General features: G+C 38.4%; 3 protein-coding genes and 1 pseudogene across 3 annotated transcripts in view; 2 read left to right on the top strand and 2 right to left on the bottom strand.

The window, feature by feature from the left end:
- The window catches only part of LOC148735152 (uncharacterized), a 2,236-nt pseudogene extending 259 nt beyond the window's left edge, over nucleotides 1-1,977 (top strand).
- A 6,564-nt stretch (nucleotides 1,978-8,541) lies between these two features.
- LOC111337934 (uncharacterized protein K02A2.6) lies at nucleotides 8,542-9,048 on the top strand. The gene has a single exon (XM_022944327.2). It carries the CDS (start codon nucleotides 8,542-8,544, stop codon nucleotides 9,046-9,048), a length of 507 nt encoding a protein of 168 aa, XP_022800062.2.
- A 343-nt stretch (nucleotides 9,049-9,391) lies between these two features.
- Nucleotides 9,392-10,781, bottom strand: LOC148735153 (uncharacterized). Its single transcript, XM_088752881.1, has 2 exons — nucleotides 10,515-10,781; nucleotides 9,392-10,198 (listed from the first exon to the last, which is right to left on the bottom strand). The coding sequence occupies exons 1-2, from the start codon at nucleotides 10,779-10,781 to the stop codon at nucleotides 9,392-9,394; spliced, it is 1,074 nt and encodes a 357-aa protein (XP_088609007.1).
- A 10,155-nt stretch (nucleotides 10,782-20,936) lies between these two features.
- Nucleotides 20,937-21,955, bottom strand: part of LOC111337935 (uncharacterized) — a 42,618-nt gene continuing 41,599 nt past the window's right edge. Inside the window, 2 exon segments of the mRNA XM_088753403.1 lie at nucleotides 20,937-21,586; nucleotides 21,588-21,629. Of these exon segments, the coding sequence (XP_088609529.1) occupies nucleotides 21,464-21,586; nucleotides 21,588-21,629 (165 nt within the window). The 3' untranslated portion in view covers nucleotides 20,937-21,463.

The following is a 21,955-nucleotide window of genomic DNA, read 5'->3' on the forward strand; positions in this document are numbered from 1 at the left end:
GTTCGCGGCCGTATCCAGTCCTTCAGAATGCAAGGCGTCCTGCTGGTCGACCGTTAACATCTGAGATAGTTTCTAAGGATGTTATGATACTAGAAATGGGAAGAGAGAAAATACCGACGAAAGCAGAAAAGCCTGATTTAGAGAGAAGTGGACGAATTATATCAAACGTTGACATTGATAGAAAGTGGGATGCCGAAAAACTTCACAAAGAGTTAGCGCAATTATTGACAGGTGAAATGGAGGGCTTGTATTTCGAAATAGTAAAGAACTCTGGTGGTACTTTGCTAAGACCAAACATCCAGGCAGGAAAAGAGATTGATTCAAAGCTGCTGCTGAAATCGATTGCTCCATCTGGCTGGATCTATTTAAGACTCCTGGAGGAATTGCCATCCATGATTGATCCCAGTGATAAACAACTAGAAGTTCCTGTGTTTGAATTCCCTGAATCTGACATGCTCTCAAGTGATGCTAGTGGTAGAGACGACTTCTCTCGAGATATGTCAGACACCATTGCAGATAACTCTAATACAAATGTGGGATCAGTGTTCAGTACAAGTAAGAGTCAGCCACCCTCGAGTTCATTTGATATCCAGTTAGTAATCAAAGGTGCTAAAGATCAGGGTTTGACTGACCCTGTAGAAGTGCTTAAATTTCTGCAAAAACAAATTGTAACTGGCCGAGCCTTTGAAATTACAAGCTGCGAAGAAACCATTGAGGGAGAAACAAATTACATTACTGTTGACAGGGAAAGTATATTAGAAACAACGATTAGTGAACTAGAATACATTACAAATTATAGACCCACATTTCAGGTGGACTTCATGGGAGAGGAATGTGTAGATCAGGGTGGGCCACGTAAGGAATGGATAAGACTAATGAATCAAGCCATTAAAGAAAAGTACTTTGACAATGGCTTGAGGCCATTATTAGCACAAGATTACTATTTTGTTGGAGTGATGATGGCAGTTGCCATGCTTCAAAATGGACAGTTGCCTGTATTTGTCAAGAAATCATTCTGCAGCAAATTGTTTCATTAGGAGAGTGTTTTGACCCTTGTGTTTGTCAAATTAGGCATGAACTAGAAGAGCTTGGAATGTTGTCAGCTCTTCAGGAACTGCCAATGTTGGTTCATCTCCTGAGACCCCAAGCACAAGGCAAGTTGAGTGTACAAATTTTACTTCAGATTTTGAAGCCTAAATTTTCAGATGAGGGTTCTAATACCCTGAAAAAGGAAAAAGAAGTTTATCAACTCTTTGTCAAGTATGTTCGAGAGGTGGCAGCTTCTAGGAGGGTGTGTGGGCAGACTACCCTTAATTTGAGTCACATACTTCAATTTGCAACTGGTACAGCACAGCAACCTGTCCTTGGTTTCAGCCTTGCACCATCACTGGAGTTTATACTACCCACAGAAATCGTGAAAGTTGCAAGTCAAGAAGGACTGAATGATGAGCAGAAGAAAGGAGAGAGTGATAAGCAGCAGGAATATCAAAGGGAAGAGCAGCACCCACCAGTGGAGGGCAGCTTCCTCCCTTTAGCTCATACCTGTACCAACTTGCTTGAGATTCCAAGGCCAACTGAGAAAGTTCCTCTGCCTCCTAGGGATAGATTATTTGCTCTGTATGACTTAGCATTTTCACAGTGTTACTTTGGCAAGAAGTAAAGGGCCTGCAGACTATTGTTGATGTTGCCAGTTTTGACTTTAAAGTTGTAAGACTACTAATGAGGTGCTGTTTTCCTTGACAAACATTGAGTTATGCAGGTTGAGTTCTTTTGGTCTTCATGGGTTTTTTTCAAATATATATTGATGGGTCTATATACATGCAATGTTGTCTTTCTTGTTGCCAGTTTGAGTTGTTAGGTTTGATTGACCTCAGTGCAATAATTACTCAAACTGAATGACTTTATTCATTTTATGTTGCTGTTAATAAAAGTAAATAACTAAATTAATGCAATAAATCAGTTCTGAGTTTTCTATGACTGATACTGTTATAATTTACGGATGAAAGCAATGATCTATCAAAATCAATTTAACAGAGCATCACCACTCAATTTTGTTGAACTCTATACCAGGGAAAGCCTGTGACTAGGGATAGTTAAACTTAATATTTCAATGATATAGATCAATTCTATTTATGATTTATATATCTATCTATCTATGAACGATGTCGATAGCAAGAAAGGAGAAAGATATTAACAAAGTGAAGCATTTTAATAATGGATACAACTTGATTTGAAACTCTTGTTTGTTGTCAATGAAATTCATGTTTGGCTAGTTTGCACACAGAAAACTGCCTCGCATTTGTGGCAGATCAAACGGTTAATCTATTTAACCATAGGAAATCTGCTTCCAACAGCTTTCCTTTAAAAAACCTATAGGGGATAAACCTTTCTATGGGGGCAGGCAGGAAGGCAAATACCCCCCTCTGCTCTAAAAAAACTGTGAAAAGCAAAACATCTTGCATGTCAAAATAATGTTTCAATTTTAATGATCAAGTACAGAAGTTAAGGGAGAAACTGGTGAATTTGTTGCCTAGAATATCAGCTCCTATGGATGAGAAAACAGTTTTTATTATAGTGGCACAGTTTCGTTCTTCCTTTTAGGCCTCAAGAGACTTCACTCGAAGTCAGAAACATGTTAATGACATCAATACATTGCAGGAAGAGATCTGCTTTCGTCGGTATTTTCTCTCTTCCCATTTCTAGTATCATAACATCCTTTGAAACTATCTCAGATGCTAACGGTCGACCAGCATGACGCCTTACATTCAGAAGGACTGGATACGGCCGCGAACTAGAATTAGAAGGTCTTCTGTATCTTCCTCTTGAAACTGTCGGAAACCTCCTCTGCAATTCTGTTAGTGCGCTATTAGCTGGCTGGGTTTGGCGAACGAAAGTCGTCTCCGATGTTGTTGGTTGACGTTCGTTACTAGGAAATCTTGTCGTTGACGGTCCGTGCTCAAGTAACGAGCTCAGCTGATTAATACTGTCTACTGCAGCTTGTGCGATTTCTTTTACTCGCTCGGGAATCGAAGGGGCCGTCGCCATCTTTGTTTGGCAGCACAGGTAGAGAACTACCGCAAGGTGTTATAGGTAAAGGAATTTTGAGAAACATACAAAATTAATTCCAAACACACACAAAATTAATTACAAACACACACAAAATTAATTACACACACAAAATTAATTCCAAACACACACACAATTAATTACAAACACAAAATATTCGTCTTCTAAAAATATAATTAATAGGAATGGTAAAATTAATTTGGCGGTTAAATAAAATATTTTAGAAATGCAAAATATTAATTCTATCAATGTGTAAAATTAATTCACACACAGTTAAAAATTATATGCACCATTTTGACCAGAACGGGCCCTCATATTAGCGCTGAGATACGTTAAGGTAAGTTCTATTTTCTTTGTCTTGGGATGGTAAAGTGCAGAGAAGGCCTTGACCAATATTATTATTTATTAAAAACTTGATCATTGGATAATGAAATTCAAGACTTTATATTGGCTTAGCCATTATGGTATATGAGCCAATATAACATAATCTAATATCTGTACATTGTAACATCCGGTTTCTTCTTACAAAATAAAGTCGAGAAGATTTGTCTAATATCTTGGGGGCGTTTTTTTTAATAAAACAATTATTCCACTCGCGCTTATTGGATATGAGATGATTAGCCAACTCGGCGTTACGCGCCTCGTTGGCTATCTATCATCTCATATCCAACAAGCGGGAGTAGAATAATTGTTAAATAGCTGGTAGCACAAATTTCAGCACATAAAAGAAAGTGCTGAATATTTGTGTCGAATAAAGTTCAAAGCTTCGGATCCTGGCCCATTTCCAAAGTTCATTCATTCTTCCACAACAAGAGAGATCGATGGCAGAAATTAAAACTATCTCAAAGATATAAATTCTAAATTAATGAGCGCTTTCTGATCCCCGCCGCTCTATCTCTCTCAGCATTATTTATTGAGCTATCTCGTTAAACATCAAAGACTACCCCAATGCACTAGTTTTCTGCTCGTTCATGCAAAACTGTTGATATCATACTATCAGCTACCTCTGCAAATGTATTTTGGTCGCCTCTTATCTTCTGAACTATTGTTATTCCTTCAATAGTTTGCGCACACGGTTGTGGTATCACATCTGCAGGTGGTATATTTTTTAAGGCCCGAGGCAAATGTCCGAGGGGGTGACAGAGGAACTGCATTCATTTTCAGTTTTCTCTTCTCAGCAATAGTTATCATTAGAGCAAACAGTGCACGATGAATCTCATTTATCACTTACTTACTTGTCTCACGTTAAACTTTCATCTTCTTTGAGAGACCACCAAATGTTTTCAGTTTAAGTTTGGTCATTGCGTCGCAGAATTTTACCATGGAGGATCTCTACCATATTTAGTTTAAGATACGCAGAGTTCGGATGGCTTTCCGCTTTCGTACCGAAGAAACACCATGTACTTTTCAAATAAATGAACAGAATTGACATTACAAGCAGTGGTAACATACTTCTTGAACTACCTTTTGCAGATATCATCATAAAAATCGTCAATCTCACCAAATAAGTTTTCAACGATACTCTTAGACTGCCTATAATTCTCTCATTATACAGGTCCTGAATCCTTGCCACGCCAGTCTCATAAGGGCTTCATACACGAGTAAGTCCCTTTAGAACTTCTGCAATAGAACCTCCTGCTATCACATCACACTCTACACACAGTTCCCGCAAGCCAGCATCCTGGAATCGCTTGCCAGTGATTGACAACATGATGCATGCTGTATGGAATACTTCCATTTTCATAATCATACCTTTAAATTTCGCGCTTTGTTTCCATTGTTCCTCGCTCGCCTTTGCATACAGTGTTAAGTCAAAGACGACGACGATGCTCTTTAAGTTGAGCATGTTCTTTACCTTGAGGACTGCACTAGAACCTCCATATTCGATAACCTGCTTTCGAATGTTTGTAAGTATGTAAGCTAATTCGGAGAAAATAATACCTAGTCTTTATTTTTTTTCTCTCTTTTTTAATAAGCTTTGACTTTTAGAAGCCTAATTGCTCTAGATTTTGGGCATAGTGCGCCTTAAAACGTGGAGGTTGCACAAGAACCTCAACGCACCTACCAGGCAGCGATGCCGCCATCTTAGAAATTATTCATGATGCCTTTCGAGTTTCATTATGTTTTGATTTAGTTTTCTTTCAAATAAAATCGTAAAATTGTGGCTTTTAGCCGAAAATAGTTTTGAAATAATATATTATGTTAAAGATACTGCTTTAGGTAACACTCTCATTTTCGCCCCCCTGAGTGGTAATGAGAACCTACTTTGGCCCATGGACTATTTTTGTTGCTGCACAACACGCGTGCTATGGTATATTTCCTTCGAAGTATTTCACATTGAACATGATTCAGTTTGCTAAATCAAGTTATCCTATTTTTTTAAGATAAAAGAGAAATACGGAAATTTCAAATGGTGCAATTTTTGAAGCTGATTTTGTTTAAATATTTTGATTTTGCTTCACTGAAAAAAGTTAAATAAAAATGGCATTGCTTTCGTTCTGTAACACCTTTTCAAGGTGAGAATTAAGTACAGTGATCTACGTATGCTGTTAAACAGTGAAACCAAAAGTTGACCTTTTCATTTGCCAAATATTGTTTATAAATTATTGTAATTCATTGTGAGGTCCAAACAATGGAAGCAAGTTCAGAATCTCAACCACTGAACTTTATAATTTGGTTAGAGCCATTTGAAAGACAAATTACCAGATGAAGTAAAAGGAAAGAAACATAGAAATGTAATGCCACGTTCGCCATGCTGCGTGGAGGTTATGATTTTGATGGATTTTCATTCATTTATCTCATGCATTATGAAGAATTGAAACAGCTCAGAAGGCAGATAGGTTTCTGTACTTTCCATTTCCTATTTATTTACGCAGGAGAAAAGGCACAGAAATTTTAGCAATCTGTAGTAATTTAACCATATTGCATAACCAAGTTATAAAGGAAAAGAGCTTGAATATTAGGCTTGTGGGAGAGGATTTTCAATTTAACACACCAGCCTAGGAGAGTTAGGAGATGACTTGGCTTAGTAAAAAATGTACTACTTTCCAAAACCAGGTAATTAGATAGTGGAATTATCACAACCTTGGAAATATGTTAAGAGTTCATTTATAAATTTTAAAATAGGAAGAACATTGTTTATCCTGAGATCATTCTCTCCGCTGATCGGAAACATTGAAATCAAGGTTAAAATTCAGATAAGGAGTATTTATGCACCCATTATCAACAGCTATTTTTTATGAAAGGCAAGTAAAGCAAACAGAATCAACTTCTTAAAATAGTTTCCACTTGATTAAAGTTCAGGGTGAAATTTAAAAAATTATACAGCACTCAATGGTTCCTTTTCACTCTCATTAGATTTTTTCCTTATTTAGTGGTACCAGTGACTTGGCTAACATATTTGTTCTTTTGCAGAAATTCGGACAATTCCCCTGGAGCTTTATTCCAAAGGTTAGTAAGATTGTCCCTTATTTTGTATCTGTAGTTCAACTTGCTTCTAATACTAAGACTCATAGCGTTTATTGGAATTAAATTTGCTGCAAATCTAAAGCTATCACTTGTAGAGGATCTATATACCTTGACTGGCCCCAAATTAATTGCCTTCTTTTTAGCTTGTTTAGGATACTGCTCTTAGACTTGCTGAGGATACTGGTCTTTGACTCACTGAGGATACTGGTCTTTGACTCGCTGAGGATACTGGTCTTTGACTCGCTGAGGATACTGGTCTTGACTCGCTGAGGATACTGGTCTTTGACTCGCTGAGGATACTGGTCTATGACTCGCTGAGGATACTGGTCTTTGACTCGCTGAGGTTACTGGGCTTTGACTCGCTGAGGATACTGGTCTTTGACTCGCTGAGGATACTGGACTTTGACTCGCTGAGGATACTGGGCTTTGACTTGCTGAGGATACTGGGCTTTGACTCGCTGAGGATACTGGTCTTTGACTCGCTGAGGATACTGGACTTTGACTCGCTGAGGATACTGGTCTTTGACTCGCTCAGGATACTGGGCTTTGACTTGCTGAAGATACTGGACTTTGTAAGTCTGGCTCATTGAGAAAACATCGAAACAGGACACTCCCTGGCACTGGAAAAGGGAATAAGAAGTAGCGTTTACAAAAGTGAAATCAATGGTAGCATCTGACACCGTTCTCACACATTATGATCCTGACAAAGAATTAGGCTTAGCAACGGACGCAATAGCTTATGGTCTTGGGTGTGTTTTATCCCATGTTATGCCAGATGGTAGTGAGAGACCGATAGCATTTGCTTCACGCACACTGAATAACACAGAGAAAGTCTACCCTCAGCTACAAAAAAAAGCCCTCTCGCTTGTGTGGGGTGTGTAAAGGTTTCAGTATCATCTTGAAGGTCGTCCATTCACCATATTGACTGACCACAAACCACTTACAACAATATTTCACCCTCATAAAGGAATTTCAGCTACAGCATCAGCTCGTATTCAACGCTGGGCTCTATTTCTTACTGGATTCTCATATCAAATAGAGTATTAAAACACCAAGACTCATGCAAATGCAGATGGACTGTCTAGTCTGCCCTTGAATTGCACTAAAGAAGACGAAAACCGTAAAGATCCAGCAGACATCTTCCACTTAAATCAAATTGACAGACTACCTGTCACAGTGAAAGAATTGAGGAAGGAGACCAGAAATGATCTTATTCCTGCCAAAGTGATCCAAGCTGTAATGTCTGGGTGGCCTGCAAGACAACAGTTACATCCAGACCTCCTACCTTATTTCCACAAAAGAGAAGAACTGGCCATCTGTGAGGAGGATGAGTAATTGTTCCACCAAAACTCCAACAACGCGTTCTAGAGGAATTACGTGAAGGCCACATCGGAATTTCCAAAATGAAGGGATTAGCCCGTAGCTATTTCTGGTGGACCGGCTTGGATTCTCAAATTGAAACCACATGCAGAACCTGTGAAGGTTGTGCACTTACAGAAAACAATCCTCCTGCTGCTCCTGTACATAGGTGGGAACCTCCAGTAAAGCCCTGGTACCGAGTCCACATAGACTTCACAGGACCCTTTATGAACTCTATGTTTCTTGTAGCAGTCGACGCACACTCAAAATGGCCAGAAGTTCACATCATGTCATCAACAACATCTTCAAAAACAATTGAAGTGCTGAGAACCATATTTGCCACTCATGGTCTGCCAACTCAAATTGTTTCTGACAATGGCTCAGAACTCAGTTAGGAAGGAAATTCTTTATTCGCACTATTTCAAGTGGTTACTACAGATTATACAAGTCAGACCATATAAAAAACAGTAAATTACATCAATAATCAAAAGTAAAATGTGCACAGTGACCAAAGTAGCATAGCTTTCGAGTTGGCCACTGTCATGTATAATTAACTGGTGTATCTTAACATTTGCACAAGACTTACTTTACTTTAATTCTATATATACACTAACCAAAGGGTCAGAAGAATTTGAAACCCTTCTTAAGATGAATGGAATACAACATCTTACTTCAGCCCCTTACCATCCAAGAACAAATGGATTGGCTGAACGCTTTGTAAGGACAATGAAGGAAGCTTTGAAGAGCGACAAAGGCAATGCAAGTCTCAGGTACAAACTTGACACTTTCCTTATGAAATACCGCAATTGTCCACATACTACAACTGGTAATTCTCCAGCTGTCATGCTGATGGGACACCCTTTACGCTGTCGCCTGGACCTTTTAAAACCAGACATAACCCGTACAGTCGAAAAGTCTTCTGTCGCAGCACCATCATCCAAACAAATGCGTCATTTCGACATTGGTACACCTGTTCGAGCCAGAAATTATGGAAGAGGTAATCTCTGGTCCAAAGGTATCGTATCAAAACAAACCGGTCCAGTATCATACCAAGTACAAGTTGATACTTCAACTTGGCGTGGTCATCTCGATCAGTTAAGAAGATCTGAACTACCAATTACAGGAAGTACTCCAGTTACCATAAACAACTACTGAACCACAGGTTTCTGAGAACAATTGTGATGTGGGTAAAATGTTTGAGTTCGTCGTTGAAGGTGACTTATAAAAGAAGGACAAGGTTGGAAACCTTGTTTTGAAAGGGTTCAAGCGCCCGAGTGCTTTTTTCCCCGAAAATCGCATCGCTCCGCTTTCAAACTTCGCACCATTAAGGTCAAAAGATTCACGATTCTCCTCGTATCTTCTGATGGAAAAACCATCCAAACGGACCGGAGCTAGCCCTCGAAGAAAATCATACAGTATTATAGCATCGGGGATTCGTAACAAGATTCTCGTGTGCCAGGCAGATATTTTGAATTGGCCATCGTTTAACGTCGTCCAATCAGAAAAGGGAAATCAGCGTGAAGGTTTCTGCAAATTCCTTCAGGTCTTTTTTTCTTGCTTCCTCAGTTGATGTGTGGCTGAAGAAATTTTTTGGGATTAACTCTGACAGCCGCTGAGGTTTCTTCTCTATTCCGTCTTCCATTATGGCTTCAATATCTTCAATGATGGCCTCAACATCTTTGCCATCTTGTCCTGTAATACTTGCAGCGTGGATATGTTGACAAACCACACCTCTAATTGCAAAGTCCATACATGTACAGTTGAATGTATGAGTGCAGGCAGAACAAAGAGGGCACTTTATGGAACATGTGCAAGCATCTGAAGACACTTTCTGTATTTTGTGAGTTTTTCCTCCTTCATCGGAAGACAGCACTTCCCATTGGTTTTCTCTTTTTTCTGTCACCTTTAATTCCATTACCTTTTCGTGCCTCTTTGTACTTTCTCTTGACTTTGTTGTGATTTTACCCTTTTCTGCTTTAATAAGTTGATCAAACGCTTTATCTCTTGCAATGTTCAGCAGTTTGTAAAGAAGGTGGTCTATCCTGCTCTGCTTCCTCTCAAGATAGATTTCTTTCAATACATTATGGAAGCTCTCGGCATAAATGTTTGTGTTTGCTTGTGTACCAATTCGGTAGCATGATGCCCACTCTCTTGTTCTGTTTAAATAAGTTCTCTCGAAGTACTCTGCCATTGGAATTGACAGACCCCTAACCCAAGATAGGAATTTTTGAATATTGCGTCTAAATGTAGACTCGCTCACCTCCAGCTGTAAATTTTTTAGTGCTCCGTATACCTCTGCGACGACCTACAATGGTGAAATTTCTATTCACGTATATTTTTTAGCAGGCGAGGGTCGCTGCAAGTATAATTTTATTAATAAATCTATCTATAAATGGTACATTATTGAAAGATTTTCTGGGGACCTAGTCAAGCAGGAGCTAGTCCCAACATATGAGTTCTATATTTCACTTATGGAGCGCTAAACATTTGGGTAGTAATAGTGAACATAGGCCTGATAATTGACAAAAGCTTTGTTTCAGGGTATCATTGATTTAATCTAAGTAATATGCTAATAACATGTACGCATTTAAAAGATAAAAAGACAATCAATAATCATATACCTCTTTGTCTTTTACGCACTCATTTAGTTTTCGTCTCCAGGATCTGTCAATATGCCAACTAGGTATGAGTTTCTTTGCTGGTTTTTGGAACGAACGTGCCCACGCGTTGAAGTATTGGTCGGCATGGTCACTCATAAAAGAATCTGTCTTGATGTCACCGCATCTTTCTCTGATGGCAGAAAAGAAAGCCGACAGCACTGCCACACTCTCTCTGTTGGAAATTAGCCATGCTACTGGGATTCCTTGATCGAAATCATCGGCAACCATTACAGTAATCAGCTGGAAGTCTATTGGTGCCATGGGAAGCGTCTATACAAACCAGTTTGTGCACAAAGTCCTTAAACATTTCTTGCATCCTAGTATTCGTTTCACAATGGAAAAGGAAATTGATAAGAAATTATCGTTTCTAGACATATTGTTACACAACAATCATATATCCATCGTCATTAGTGTATATCGCAAGAAGACGTTTACTGGCCTTCTTACTAATTATTTCAGCTTCGCCCCTTTGATTTACAATAGGTTTAGTCAGAACGTTGATTGACAGAGCATATAAGATCAATAATTCCTGGGTTGGTTTTCATCTGGATGTCAAGAAACTTATTTTCTTGCTACGGAAAAATTGTTATACCTTCTTGGGTCATAGACAAGATCATTTACAGGTATCTAGCGAAGAAAAAGAATCCTCCTACTGGGCAGAACGCCTCTTCTAACTCCGGTAAACCTTCTGCGCACTATTATAAACTTCCCTATGTTGGTCGGTTTTTGAACATCGCTCAGACTAAGTTAAGACAACTACTCAAACGTTATTGTAGAGCTGATTTAGATATTAAGTTAGTCTTCAGTACGTTTAAACTCAGAAAAATGTTCAGTGTGAAAGATTCAGTACCGCTAGGTCTACATTCGCGTGTCATATATAAATTTTCATGTGCTGGCTGTAACGTCAGTTATATTGGTGAGACCACTCGCCACATTTGTACACGAGTTCGTGAGCACCTCTTGTCGGACAAAACTTCGCATATTTACAAGCACCTGCAATCATCAAGGGCCTGTCTTGACTCTTGTGATACTGAATGTTTCACGATCTTAGATTCTGCCGCTTCAAAATACCAATTTAAGATCAAAGAGGCATTGCATATTAAGTGGGAAAAACCTACCCTTAATCAGCAATTGAAACACCTAGAATTGTCTCTTTCCTTTTAATTATGTTGTTCCTTGGTCTTTTAATTTATTTTTATTATTATTACATTTATTTTCTTTTTTTATTTATCTATTTATTTTTTGATCTAGTCAAGCGCGCGCTATTTACATCTTTCGCGTTTTTAACATTCAAATGTAACGTAAGCCCTGACACGTAGTTTGTAACATACCTTAATTTAAACTCAAATGTACAACAGTTAAATGCTCATTTGCAACTGAAGATGACATGAGAATGTCGAAACATGTCTTGTAAATTTAAACTCAAAGTTGTTGTTTCTTTTTTGAGAGTAATTGTCACTCTGCTGTCTTTACGTCCTTTTGGTAACAATACTAGTTGTATTATTTACTTGAAGTAGTTAGATAATGCGGCCAAAACAAGAGGATTAGAATATAACAAATGACCTGAGTAGTTACCAAGAGTTGGCAATATATTGTCACTTGGATCCTCCCAGATCAGCCTTTGAAACGGTCCAATTGCCTTCGAGTCGATTTTAACATTGGTGTCAAGTGTATTGAATCGTTCAGAGAACCATTGCTTTTCCCTGTGATACAACAGAGGAGCGATTTTTTGTCGTATTTGAGTAGACATTCTGATCAATGTTCTCTCGAGACTAATAATACCTTTATTTTCCCGCCAATTCACAAATATTTACAACGCGTTCCAAACCAGCTACCAGGTTTTCTCGTCCCTTAAAAATTTATTGGGCGCGAAAGGTCCTCTGGCAATTTAGTCCCAGTCCATATTTTTGGTTGGGTGACGCGCTGTCCCTAGCTAGTCAGGTTGAGCAGGTAGGCTTGTGTCTCTTCCACCGTAGAAGTAAATTTGATTGATTATTTAGATTAGTCCGCCGTGGCGGTAGTCCTCAGAGTAGTCCGTGGGGTAGTCCGCGGAGCGGGGGCCAGTCTTTTCAACTCTCCCATTAAAAATTATAATGAGTAAGATCAGCCGTGGACCTGCTCGCAGATTATGGCGTTCGCAAGGACGAACGGAGGAGTGCTGGACAAATCTATGGGCAGGCAAGCTACCAGACCACGAATGGAAAACAAACTTACGAATGACGCGTGCAGTCTTCATGTCTGTGGCTGACGAACTGCGTTACTTTTTTAGAGCCCCGTGAAGACTGCCCGAGAGCTGGTGATGTGCGAAGTGTGGAGAAACAGCTGGCAATGACACTACATTACTTGAAAGATCAAGGGTCTCTGCGAATGACTGCTAATAGTTTCAGCGTGGCAATATGTACCCGATCTGTTGTGGTGCGCAAGGTGTGTACATGGAACTGGTGCCAAGGTTTATAAAAAGTTATGTTTAATTGATTTTTTTTTTTTTTAATATTTTGGTATGTTCCTTGATGACAAAGGAACTGGGGCCAAGGTATATTGCATTACCAACCACTGAAGAAGAAATGGGCCAACTTCTCAAGAAAATGGAAGACAAGTTTGGATTTCCACAGGCCTTTGCCTGTATTGATGGAACACATATTCCCATAAAGCAACCCAGTGACAATGCATATGACTTTTTCTCCTACAAAATGAAATACACTATTAATGTGCAGGGGGCTTGTGACAGTAGTGCGAAGTTCATTGATGTCGATGCCAGGTGGCCAGGCAGTCTTCATAATGCTAGAATCTTTTCTCAGTCCCGTATCAACAGAATGTTTGAGAAGAACAACTCCCTATGATGTACAAGAGACTTTTGCCAGGCGATCATAAAGTCCCAGGGATTCTTTTTGGTGATCCAGCATATCCTTTATTACCATACTGCATGAAGAGTACTCCAGCCCCAGAAGTAATGAAGAAGTGATTTTCAACAATATGCTTCGGTCTGCTAGGAATACAATCGAACGTGTGCATATGGTAGGCTTAAGGCAAGGTGGCAGGTGTTGAACAAGAGGATGGACATTGGACTGAAAGATGTGCCAAACATAGTGTATGCATGTTTTGTGTTACATACCTTTTGTGAAATTAATGGAATGGTTGTTGACGAAGAGGATGTTCAACGCTAAATTGCCAGAGACAGGGAGGCACGACCTGTTGTACTACCAGACAGGCTGCACAACTTCAATTCTGCTAAAGGGGTTTATGTAAGAAACATCATTACCCAAGTATTCAAAGAATATCTTTTCAATGCATGATAGTCTGTTAAGAATCCCTGAATCAAGAATATAACTGACAAGGATGTGAGATTGTGCACCAATAATTATTGTATTAATTCAAGGCCGTAGATTTAATTTCTTACCTCCATGCTCTGATTGAAAGATATTCACTTCAGTGCAGTTTACATCCAATGCCAGTATGGTGACCATTAACTGTTTGGCCCCAGAAGAAACACTTGTGGTTTACCTTATGAAGATCAAGTCAAACTGCATCAGTGTGCATTTTTTTAATGCCATATTCCTGTGTATTGGGAAGTTGCAGGGACATCTATATTATCTGAGACAGGAACACGAGGCTAGGCAGGATGTTTATAAAAGTGGAAAATAAATTATTCCAGTCGTCGTTTTTCATCATTTGTTTGTTTAGTTTACGTAGGTATTCAATCGAGTTCTTTTGAGTTGAACATTAGGGATTTTTTGCTGGGATTATAGCTTCAGTTCGTTTTAGTTCTTTGAAGTCTTCGAATAGATTTGTGTAAAAACTGAAATAGGTTGACACATCGTCTGAACAGGCCATATCAATCCCTTGAATTTAAAGAATGAGTCACAACTTTGCAGCCTTTAATTTAAACTTCTCAGAGTACAGTATAGTATATCCTTCTATTAATTTTCAGCTTTACACATGTAGCTCTCAGTCTGACAGTTATTGTCCAACTACACATACTCCCAGATTAAAAGTTCAAATGTTGGATAAGAAGCACGAAGGGTTGTACAAGTTAAAATTTTTCTGCCCAAAGCTTAAACAAGTATCATATTTCCACAGCTAAAACTTGTATATATGAACTTAAGGCAATTCATTTTATAAATGTATTTTTCCAGCATTTTATAAGGAAAACATTAACGCTAACAAGTAATGCAACATTTCGTAACCTGGCTTTGCAGTTAGCTATGTTCAAAGGAATACGATTAACGTAGCAGGTGGATTACCCGAGTGGGACATGCGCTCTCTGTTTACACGCAAATGATTGCAGGTCATATACTTGGTCAGGTTACTTGGTGTGTGATACGATGATTTTCATGCTGAAATGACCGTGGTGTTTGTGAAACTCTGTTTCTGTCATTGTCCCTGCCAAACAACATTTTGATTCTCCTGCTAGGATGATCCAGGCTAGTTAAATGTTACATGACAATTTCTAACATCTTAAAAAAAAATTGAAATTCTACAACAGGTATGCTGTGTGTCAATTTTAGCTTTTCTTGTCAATAACTATTGTAGGAAGCATATCCAGCAGTACTGCTACCATCATTGTGTAAAGAGAGAGACCTAGTCTGATGGAGTAGGGCTGGGAGTGTATGACCTTGCTGATGAACTTTGAAAATGACTACCTTCGCTCGGGAAGTCAGAAGGACTCCTTACAAAATCATGCTCCATGGCATATGCATGAGTTCCATGCATAGCAGTAGGATACATAACTCTGTTGTAATGAGGTGGCTGAAAACACCAAAACTGCTATTGTGATGGTGATTCCATAGCCGTAGCAATCATCCTCATACCAGCAGAAATTCTTTCAGCCATGAAAGAGAGTGATTCTGTCATTTTTTGCATTACACTTTGTAAAGATTCATTTGATTCCTCAAGTGATGAAATCATTTGCTTTTTCATGATTATGCCCTCTTTTGTCGCATTCATCAAAATTCTATCTTGTTTGGATTGAGAAAGTGCTTTTTCCATCTGTTTTCTTTTGTTGCCTACTAACTGTGGCGATATCTTTGCTTTCTTTGTCATTTTTGGTTCATCTGCAGGCACTTGGGAAAATGAACAGCTTTCATTTCCATGCACTGACTCGTTATCTGTGTCTGCTAATTCTTCACTAACAGACACGTCTGGTTCTGAAACTGCAGATTTAATACAAATATAGGAAATGTTTTTTTTAAAAAGAAGGCCCATGCAGATTGAAGACACTGCAGTCAGTTATGATGCAAGGCAACGAACAGTCTTGTACTCCTTAATGTAGCCAATAAGGGCTTCAACAAATTCATCTTTCCAGGTCCATTTCTTTTGGGTGACTGTACTAGTCTGTTTTCTCTTTTTTTTTTGGGCGAGTTTGGTTACCATTAAGGTCATCCTCTTGAGCTTCATCCAACACATTCTGGCCTGTTTGCACATCGCTCGAAGAAAGACTCGAAAACTGAGTCGCTGCTTCCCGCTGACTCTCTACTTTGGGCCCTGCATTTTAAAAACAACACTGGCCCTGTACGTTGCACAGCTTCAACATCGTCGTCTTCTTCGTTGGGCAGAGATATTCGAAATTGTCGGCCTTCCACCTTTTAGTCGATAAGTGCGAAGATCCCGCCATGTTGTTTCTCACAACTCGTTCCCAGAGCCATCTCCGGTTACAAGATGGTGGGTGGGCAAACTGGGCCTCTTGAGGCCGTTTACATGGATGCAGGAGGATCCTAGCGCCAGGATCATCCCTCCTCTCAGATAAGATTATGCTAGCGGTAGGATGATCCTAGCACTGGGGCCAAATACAACCCTTCACATGTAAACTGAAAGCTAATAACATACCGCGCTCGGATGATCCTAGCACTAGGATCATCCTCATTCCATGTAAACGGACCCTAAATGACATTTAATATAATACCAGCAAATAATCAAAACAGACACCTTTGCGACAAATACAAATTGTCCTTCGTTATGCAGGCGCCCATATTTCACTCTATCATATCGAATGGACACGATAAGAATAATATGAAAATATTTTACGTCTTGTAACAAACTGCTTGACTTAATTATGCAGTGCTTATGCTTTCAAAAGAAATCGAAAGTTTCACTTTAGCTTCAGTCATATTGAGGTAATTTATAATGTAAACACTGTATGACGGAGGCGACTTTCTGGCGCGCGTCCAAACTAACACAGCTCTACTTCTCACAAGTCGCTATGTTTCAAACACCTCAGAATAAAAAATACTGTGTTCAAGCTAATTCTAAGCAATAAAGATAAAAAGATCATTGCAAATTAAAGGTAAATGCTGAAACAAACAAAATTTAATTAATAACATTTAACTTCTGCCTTTTGTCAGCGTTAATTTTGGTAACTAATTGTTTCTAATCAATTTTGTCGGTGTTGACGCATACGAAGAATGATCTTCGAGTCTACTATTTCTAACTTGTTGCATGCCAACTGGGGCTGTTCGAAGTTCCAAATGGCTCGTGTTCAGTTATACACCGAAGCTGGGTTCCTGTAACTGCAAGAATAATTCGTCTCATTCCGATGTAGGAATGTGAAATTAATCCGTCGCGCGCACTGCGTCTTCTCTAGCAAAATAACATAGATAAACATAGCATAGCATAGATAAACAGAAACTTTTAACTACTTTTCCACTCTTATTTTCTAAGCTGCGCTGCCGCAATTAAGATAGGTATATTTTTTATACCACTCGGAGCCGTGAATTCTCACTAAGTTTCCTATTTTTAATGACCTCGAGTTTATTGCATGCGTCCTTTTAATTAGAAACTCTTTTCGTCGTAGCAACAGATAAGAATATTTAAGTAGTTTTAGTTTAACTTCAAAGAGATCTTTACCGCTTCTTTTGTTATGCTGTTCAAATATGGTCGATTTAGATAACAATAGTACTTCACACTAGTTAGTTCACAAGCAGCTGCCTTGTACAGTTTTGATGATTACAACCTTGGGTACGCTAGAGGTCATGTCGCTTGTTGACCTGACCTAGAATAAAGTTTACTGTGGAACCAAAGATTGTCTCATCCTCAGGACGTCCGTATAAGCTCGCTCGAAGTAGATCTCCGTGTGCCAGTAAATCCTGATCAGTTTCCGTTCTCGCTGCTGAGTGGTCTCTACCGAGTTAATTTCCCCCCAGTTATTGTTGTGCCGTCCGCGAAGGTTCAGTTTTTCCAGTTAACACGCGAAATTTATCGTCTCATGAGATACCATGTGAGATACCGAATGAGAAATGTATGAGCACAAAATATGAACTAAATGACAAAACTATGACCATTGACCAACTCTGAACGAATTCTGAGACTAATCTGAACTACTCTGATGTGGACAGAAACAGGTATCTTGATGAGCGGAGCTTGAACGACACAAACAACAACAAACAAGTCGCCATATTGGATGAAGCAAAAGGTAGTTTATGAATCAACTGGAAAAGTACTTATTTCGTGTATGTAGCTTTCTCGCTGATATCCTGATTTCTTTGCTTCTTTCTGTTGCGTTAGATGCTTGTAAAGTAAAATTCGATTTTGCGCTTAAAATCGCAGTAAGCATTTTACATGTGTTCATACTCATTCGAAAGCATTTTAAGCTTAAGTCTTGAGAAATGTAGCATACTTGACAAAGTTATCGATCAAGCTATAGTACACAAGCATAATGATGCTATGGTGACAATAAAATGCAAGAATTCAGACCGTTATGCAAAGTGTGCGTATTATAATTGTTCTCGTGATGCATGTGAATACCACGGTTTTGACGAAATCGTGAACCAAGTAGAACACCGCTGAAAAGATTTGGACGTCTCTTTAAGAAAAGCAGAAAACTACTACAAAGTTTCGTAGTAGTTCATGTATTTCGTAGATGCATTCATGTATTCACTTATTTGCCAATAAGTGAATACATGAATGCATTTCACATAGATAATTGTACCAGCTACAAGCTCTGAACTGATCTGCACAGAAACCCTGATACTGATCAGCACAATGTTGACCCTACGAAAGCAATTATAGCACCATACAGTCATGGTAATGTTGAGTTTGTGTGCTTTAATATGCTATAATATGAGCGGAATACGCAGTGCTGATCACTTGATACAAATCATGAAAATTGGAAATCAACTATATTCTAGTTTGTCGTAATTAGCCAGACACTCTTTTGATGCTAACAGAACTGCCAACAATGCTTACAGTGTAGAAGGAAATTACGACTTTGAATACAGTGAAAGCTACACTGCTAATGAACATGATGAAGTAGTAATTGAGGGATATCAGTACTGTGTGACCCTGGAGAGAACTTTTTAATCACTGATCTCACAACAATACACATCATTCATTTAACAGCACAATGTAATGCTGTTGGTATTATTTATTGTGTTAATAATGATAATTTCAAAGTGTTTGACTTTCATACAAGGGATGTTAAGGGCAACAACCATCCTCAAAGAACATGTGTACTATTAGATTTGCCATCTATGCACAACTTAGTTCAATACTTTCAGAATTTATATCAATCTACTGTTGTCCTTGAACTCAAAGGGGTGCATATTACCAAATCTGACAAGGGGCAATGAGAAAGAAACACTGTATATAGCAATCATTACAACTGTGACAATAGCACTTCATTCATTATTCTACTCGGTCATTTCGCCATGCAGTTACTACAATTCAAGTATTTCAGAGGCAATCATACAAAATGGAAAACATCTTCATAATAAATTGGGCATCAATACCTATTTCGCACCTTCTGATGTACCTAATAGTGTTGCTATTTGTGGTGCTGAGATTAATATATCAATGAATAGCATATATAAAGGAAAATTATACTGTAACTCAGCTAAAAGCAGGACATGCTTAAAAAACTTAATTTTACAAAACCGTGTTTAAAATAGTGGATTTTTAATGTGGCTTTCCAGACACTATTGCAGGTATTCATCAACGAAGTACCAAAATAAAGCACTTGTTTTCTCTACTGATACGATGACAGTTGTACACCTGCAGTATTAAACACATCAATGGTATAAATACACTTGTAGATGTAATTATTCATTTTATTCAGAATACAATACAGAGTGACATACAATTTGTATGCTATTCAAGTGAAAATGTAAGGAGAAAAATAATAAAAGCATAGGAAAAATATAGCTATGACATTATGGAACCAATTGCAAAGTAAATGTACGTAGAAGATATTAAAACAGGATTTTCGAAAATGGATGCAACAAAAAAGAGACAAAAGAAAAAAGAAAAAACATCAAAAACACATGCACCAAGAAACAAAAAATAACCTAAATGCATGTATTAAACAGTTTAATTGCAAAATAAGGGAAGGTCCTTTATTTAATTTAAATCAGTCGTAAAGTGTTTACATAGCAACTACCCTTGTGAAGATTATTTCAACAATAAAATATCATTTGATGGTAATGAATATATATGCAAGACATATCACCCAAAAGTCATAGGAGAAAAACCCCCCTGTCAAGCCGTAGTTGACATGTATGTTGATGAAATTCCTTCACAACTAGCTTCGTTAGAAAAATTAGAACAGATACTAATAGCTCAAAGAGTAGTATTTCGAAAGATTGTTATGCTTAAAGGGCAACAGAGAAAAATTAAAGGTGCAATCTATAATGTACCAGTAGAATGTGATCAGACTTGTAAACAAATTCCACACCCCCCTGAGATCAAGCATATTTATTTCGGAGACAAATAACAGGAAACCCCCCCCCCCCCTTACTGACAAAACTTTATGTTTGAAGTAATAGCTACGGTGAAACAGCTTGGTATTCCTACATGGTTCATGATATTATCGCGCTGATCTTAGATGGCCTGAACTCTTTCAAATATTAGCAACAATTCAAGGTAATAATACGACTGATGAACAAGTGGATGCTTTGTCTAACAAAGGAAGGTGTCAAGTGCTGAATCTAAATCCTGTTGTAGTGGCTAAACATTTCCAATATAGAGTTGAGACATTTTTCACAGAGGTCTCATTCACAAGAGGAAAGTGGCTCTTCTCCAGGTCTTTCATGAAAAATGAACAGCTCCATCGGATTCTCGCTTAAAACGTTCGCACGCATTGCTCTGACCTAACTCTCAGGTTAGTATTGCCCACGCCCAAGTGCACGTTTTTCTGGACTTCGTTGGAAGTGTTCTGCTCGCTTAGCCCGAGTTATCGCTTCTCAGAGCGTCTAGTTCCTTCCAAAGGTCTGATAACAAGTCATTACATATCCTGTTCACAAACTATCTCTCTCTCTAAAATTATTGTATAAAAAACTTTCAATTGATGACAGAAATAGAAAAAGTGGCTGTTAAAGAAAACTTTCCGGTTGGGAAGCGAAGTTGGACGGGAAAGCGTTGATGTTGTTTAATGGTTTCTGATAAAAGTAAGGACAATTGTCTTTTTATTGAGACTTTTTTATTTTTAACTCTCGTATAAACTTTACATTGTTTATTACTTCGTTGTGTTTTTTGTCGCTAAGGTAAAGAAACTGCATTCATACCAGTATTCATCTTTGTCTCGTATAAATCATTAATTACTTATTTTTTACTTTACGATTCAAGTGAAATCGCTAGTCGCCAAAATCGTTTCGTCAAATTAAGTACAGGCTGTTTAGTGCGAGAACGCAGACTTTCTCATATCCTGTTCACCACCATGAACCCTTATGCCAACTTAAAACTAAAGTATTAACAAATTTGTGCGAACTAAATTGTTCGCTGTTATGAGTCAAAAATCATCAGGTAAGGAAGACAATATCCAAATTGATAAAAGAAAATTTACATAAGAAGAATCATGATGAACCACGCATGTTCTTCTTACCATTTCAGTAAGAATTTCTTTCCTTGCGACCCCACTTCTTTAAAATTAATGACGACATTCTACTTATCATAGTTTATTTTATTCTCCGTGAATCAAAGATAGTTTAAAACTGTATGGAACTCTTGTTCCTCATACTCCTGATTGACAATGAAGTAATGAATACATCAGTAAATGTGGACTGCTCAAGCGGGTCATTAGGGGCGACTGTGCTTCCTTCTTTTGTTGGCTGCTGCCTGCTGATTTTTGGGCGAGACTTCTCTTTCTGAATCCTAAAATAAAAAAGCGTACATCCATTTCTGTAGTCGACATGACAGTGCAGGAAATCACGTTATCCTCTAGCCACCGAATGAGGATTGATTGATGTTAAAATCCTCATCAAAAAAGTATCATTTAGACACCAATCATCTGTACAACCTCTATTCATATCTAACTAAAGTTTTAAATAACGGCAGTATTCTGTGTTTCAGTATTTTTAAGGGTTTCTTATCATTCAAGACTTCAGCTGTCCTTCGAAATACAGTTACGATGTTGACTGTAATTCCGTTGTCAGTTTGAACGACTTTTTACAAACCGGCGTGTTGGCCTCATGGCCCTC

This window comes from Stylophora pistillata, chromosome 3 (assembly GCF_964205215.1).
Source record: "Stylophora pistillata chromosome 3, jaStyPist1.2, whole genome shotgun sequence".
NCBI lineage: Eukaryota > Metazoa > Cnidaria > Anthozoa > Scleractinia > Pocilloporidae > Stylophora > Stylophora pistillata.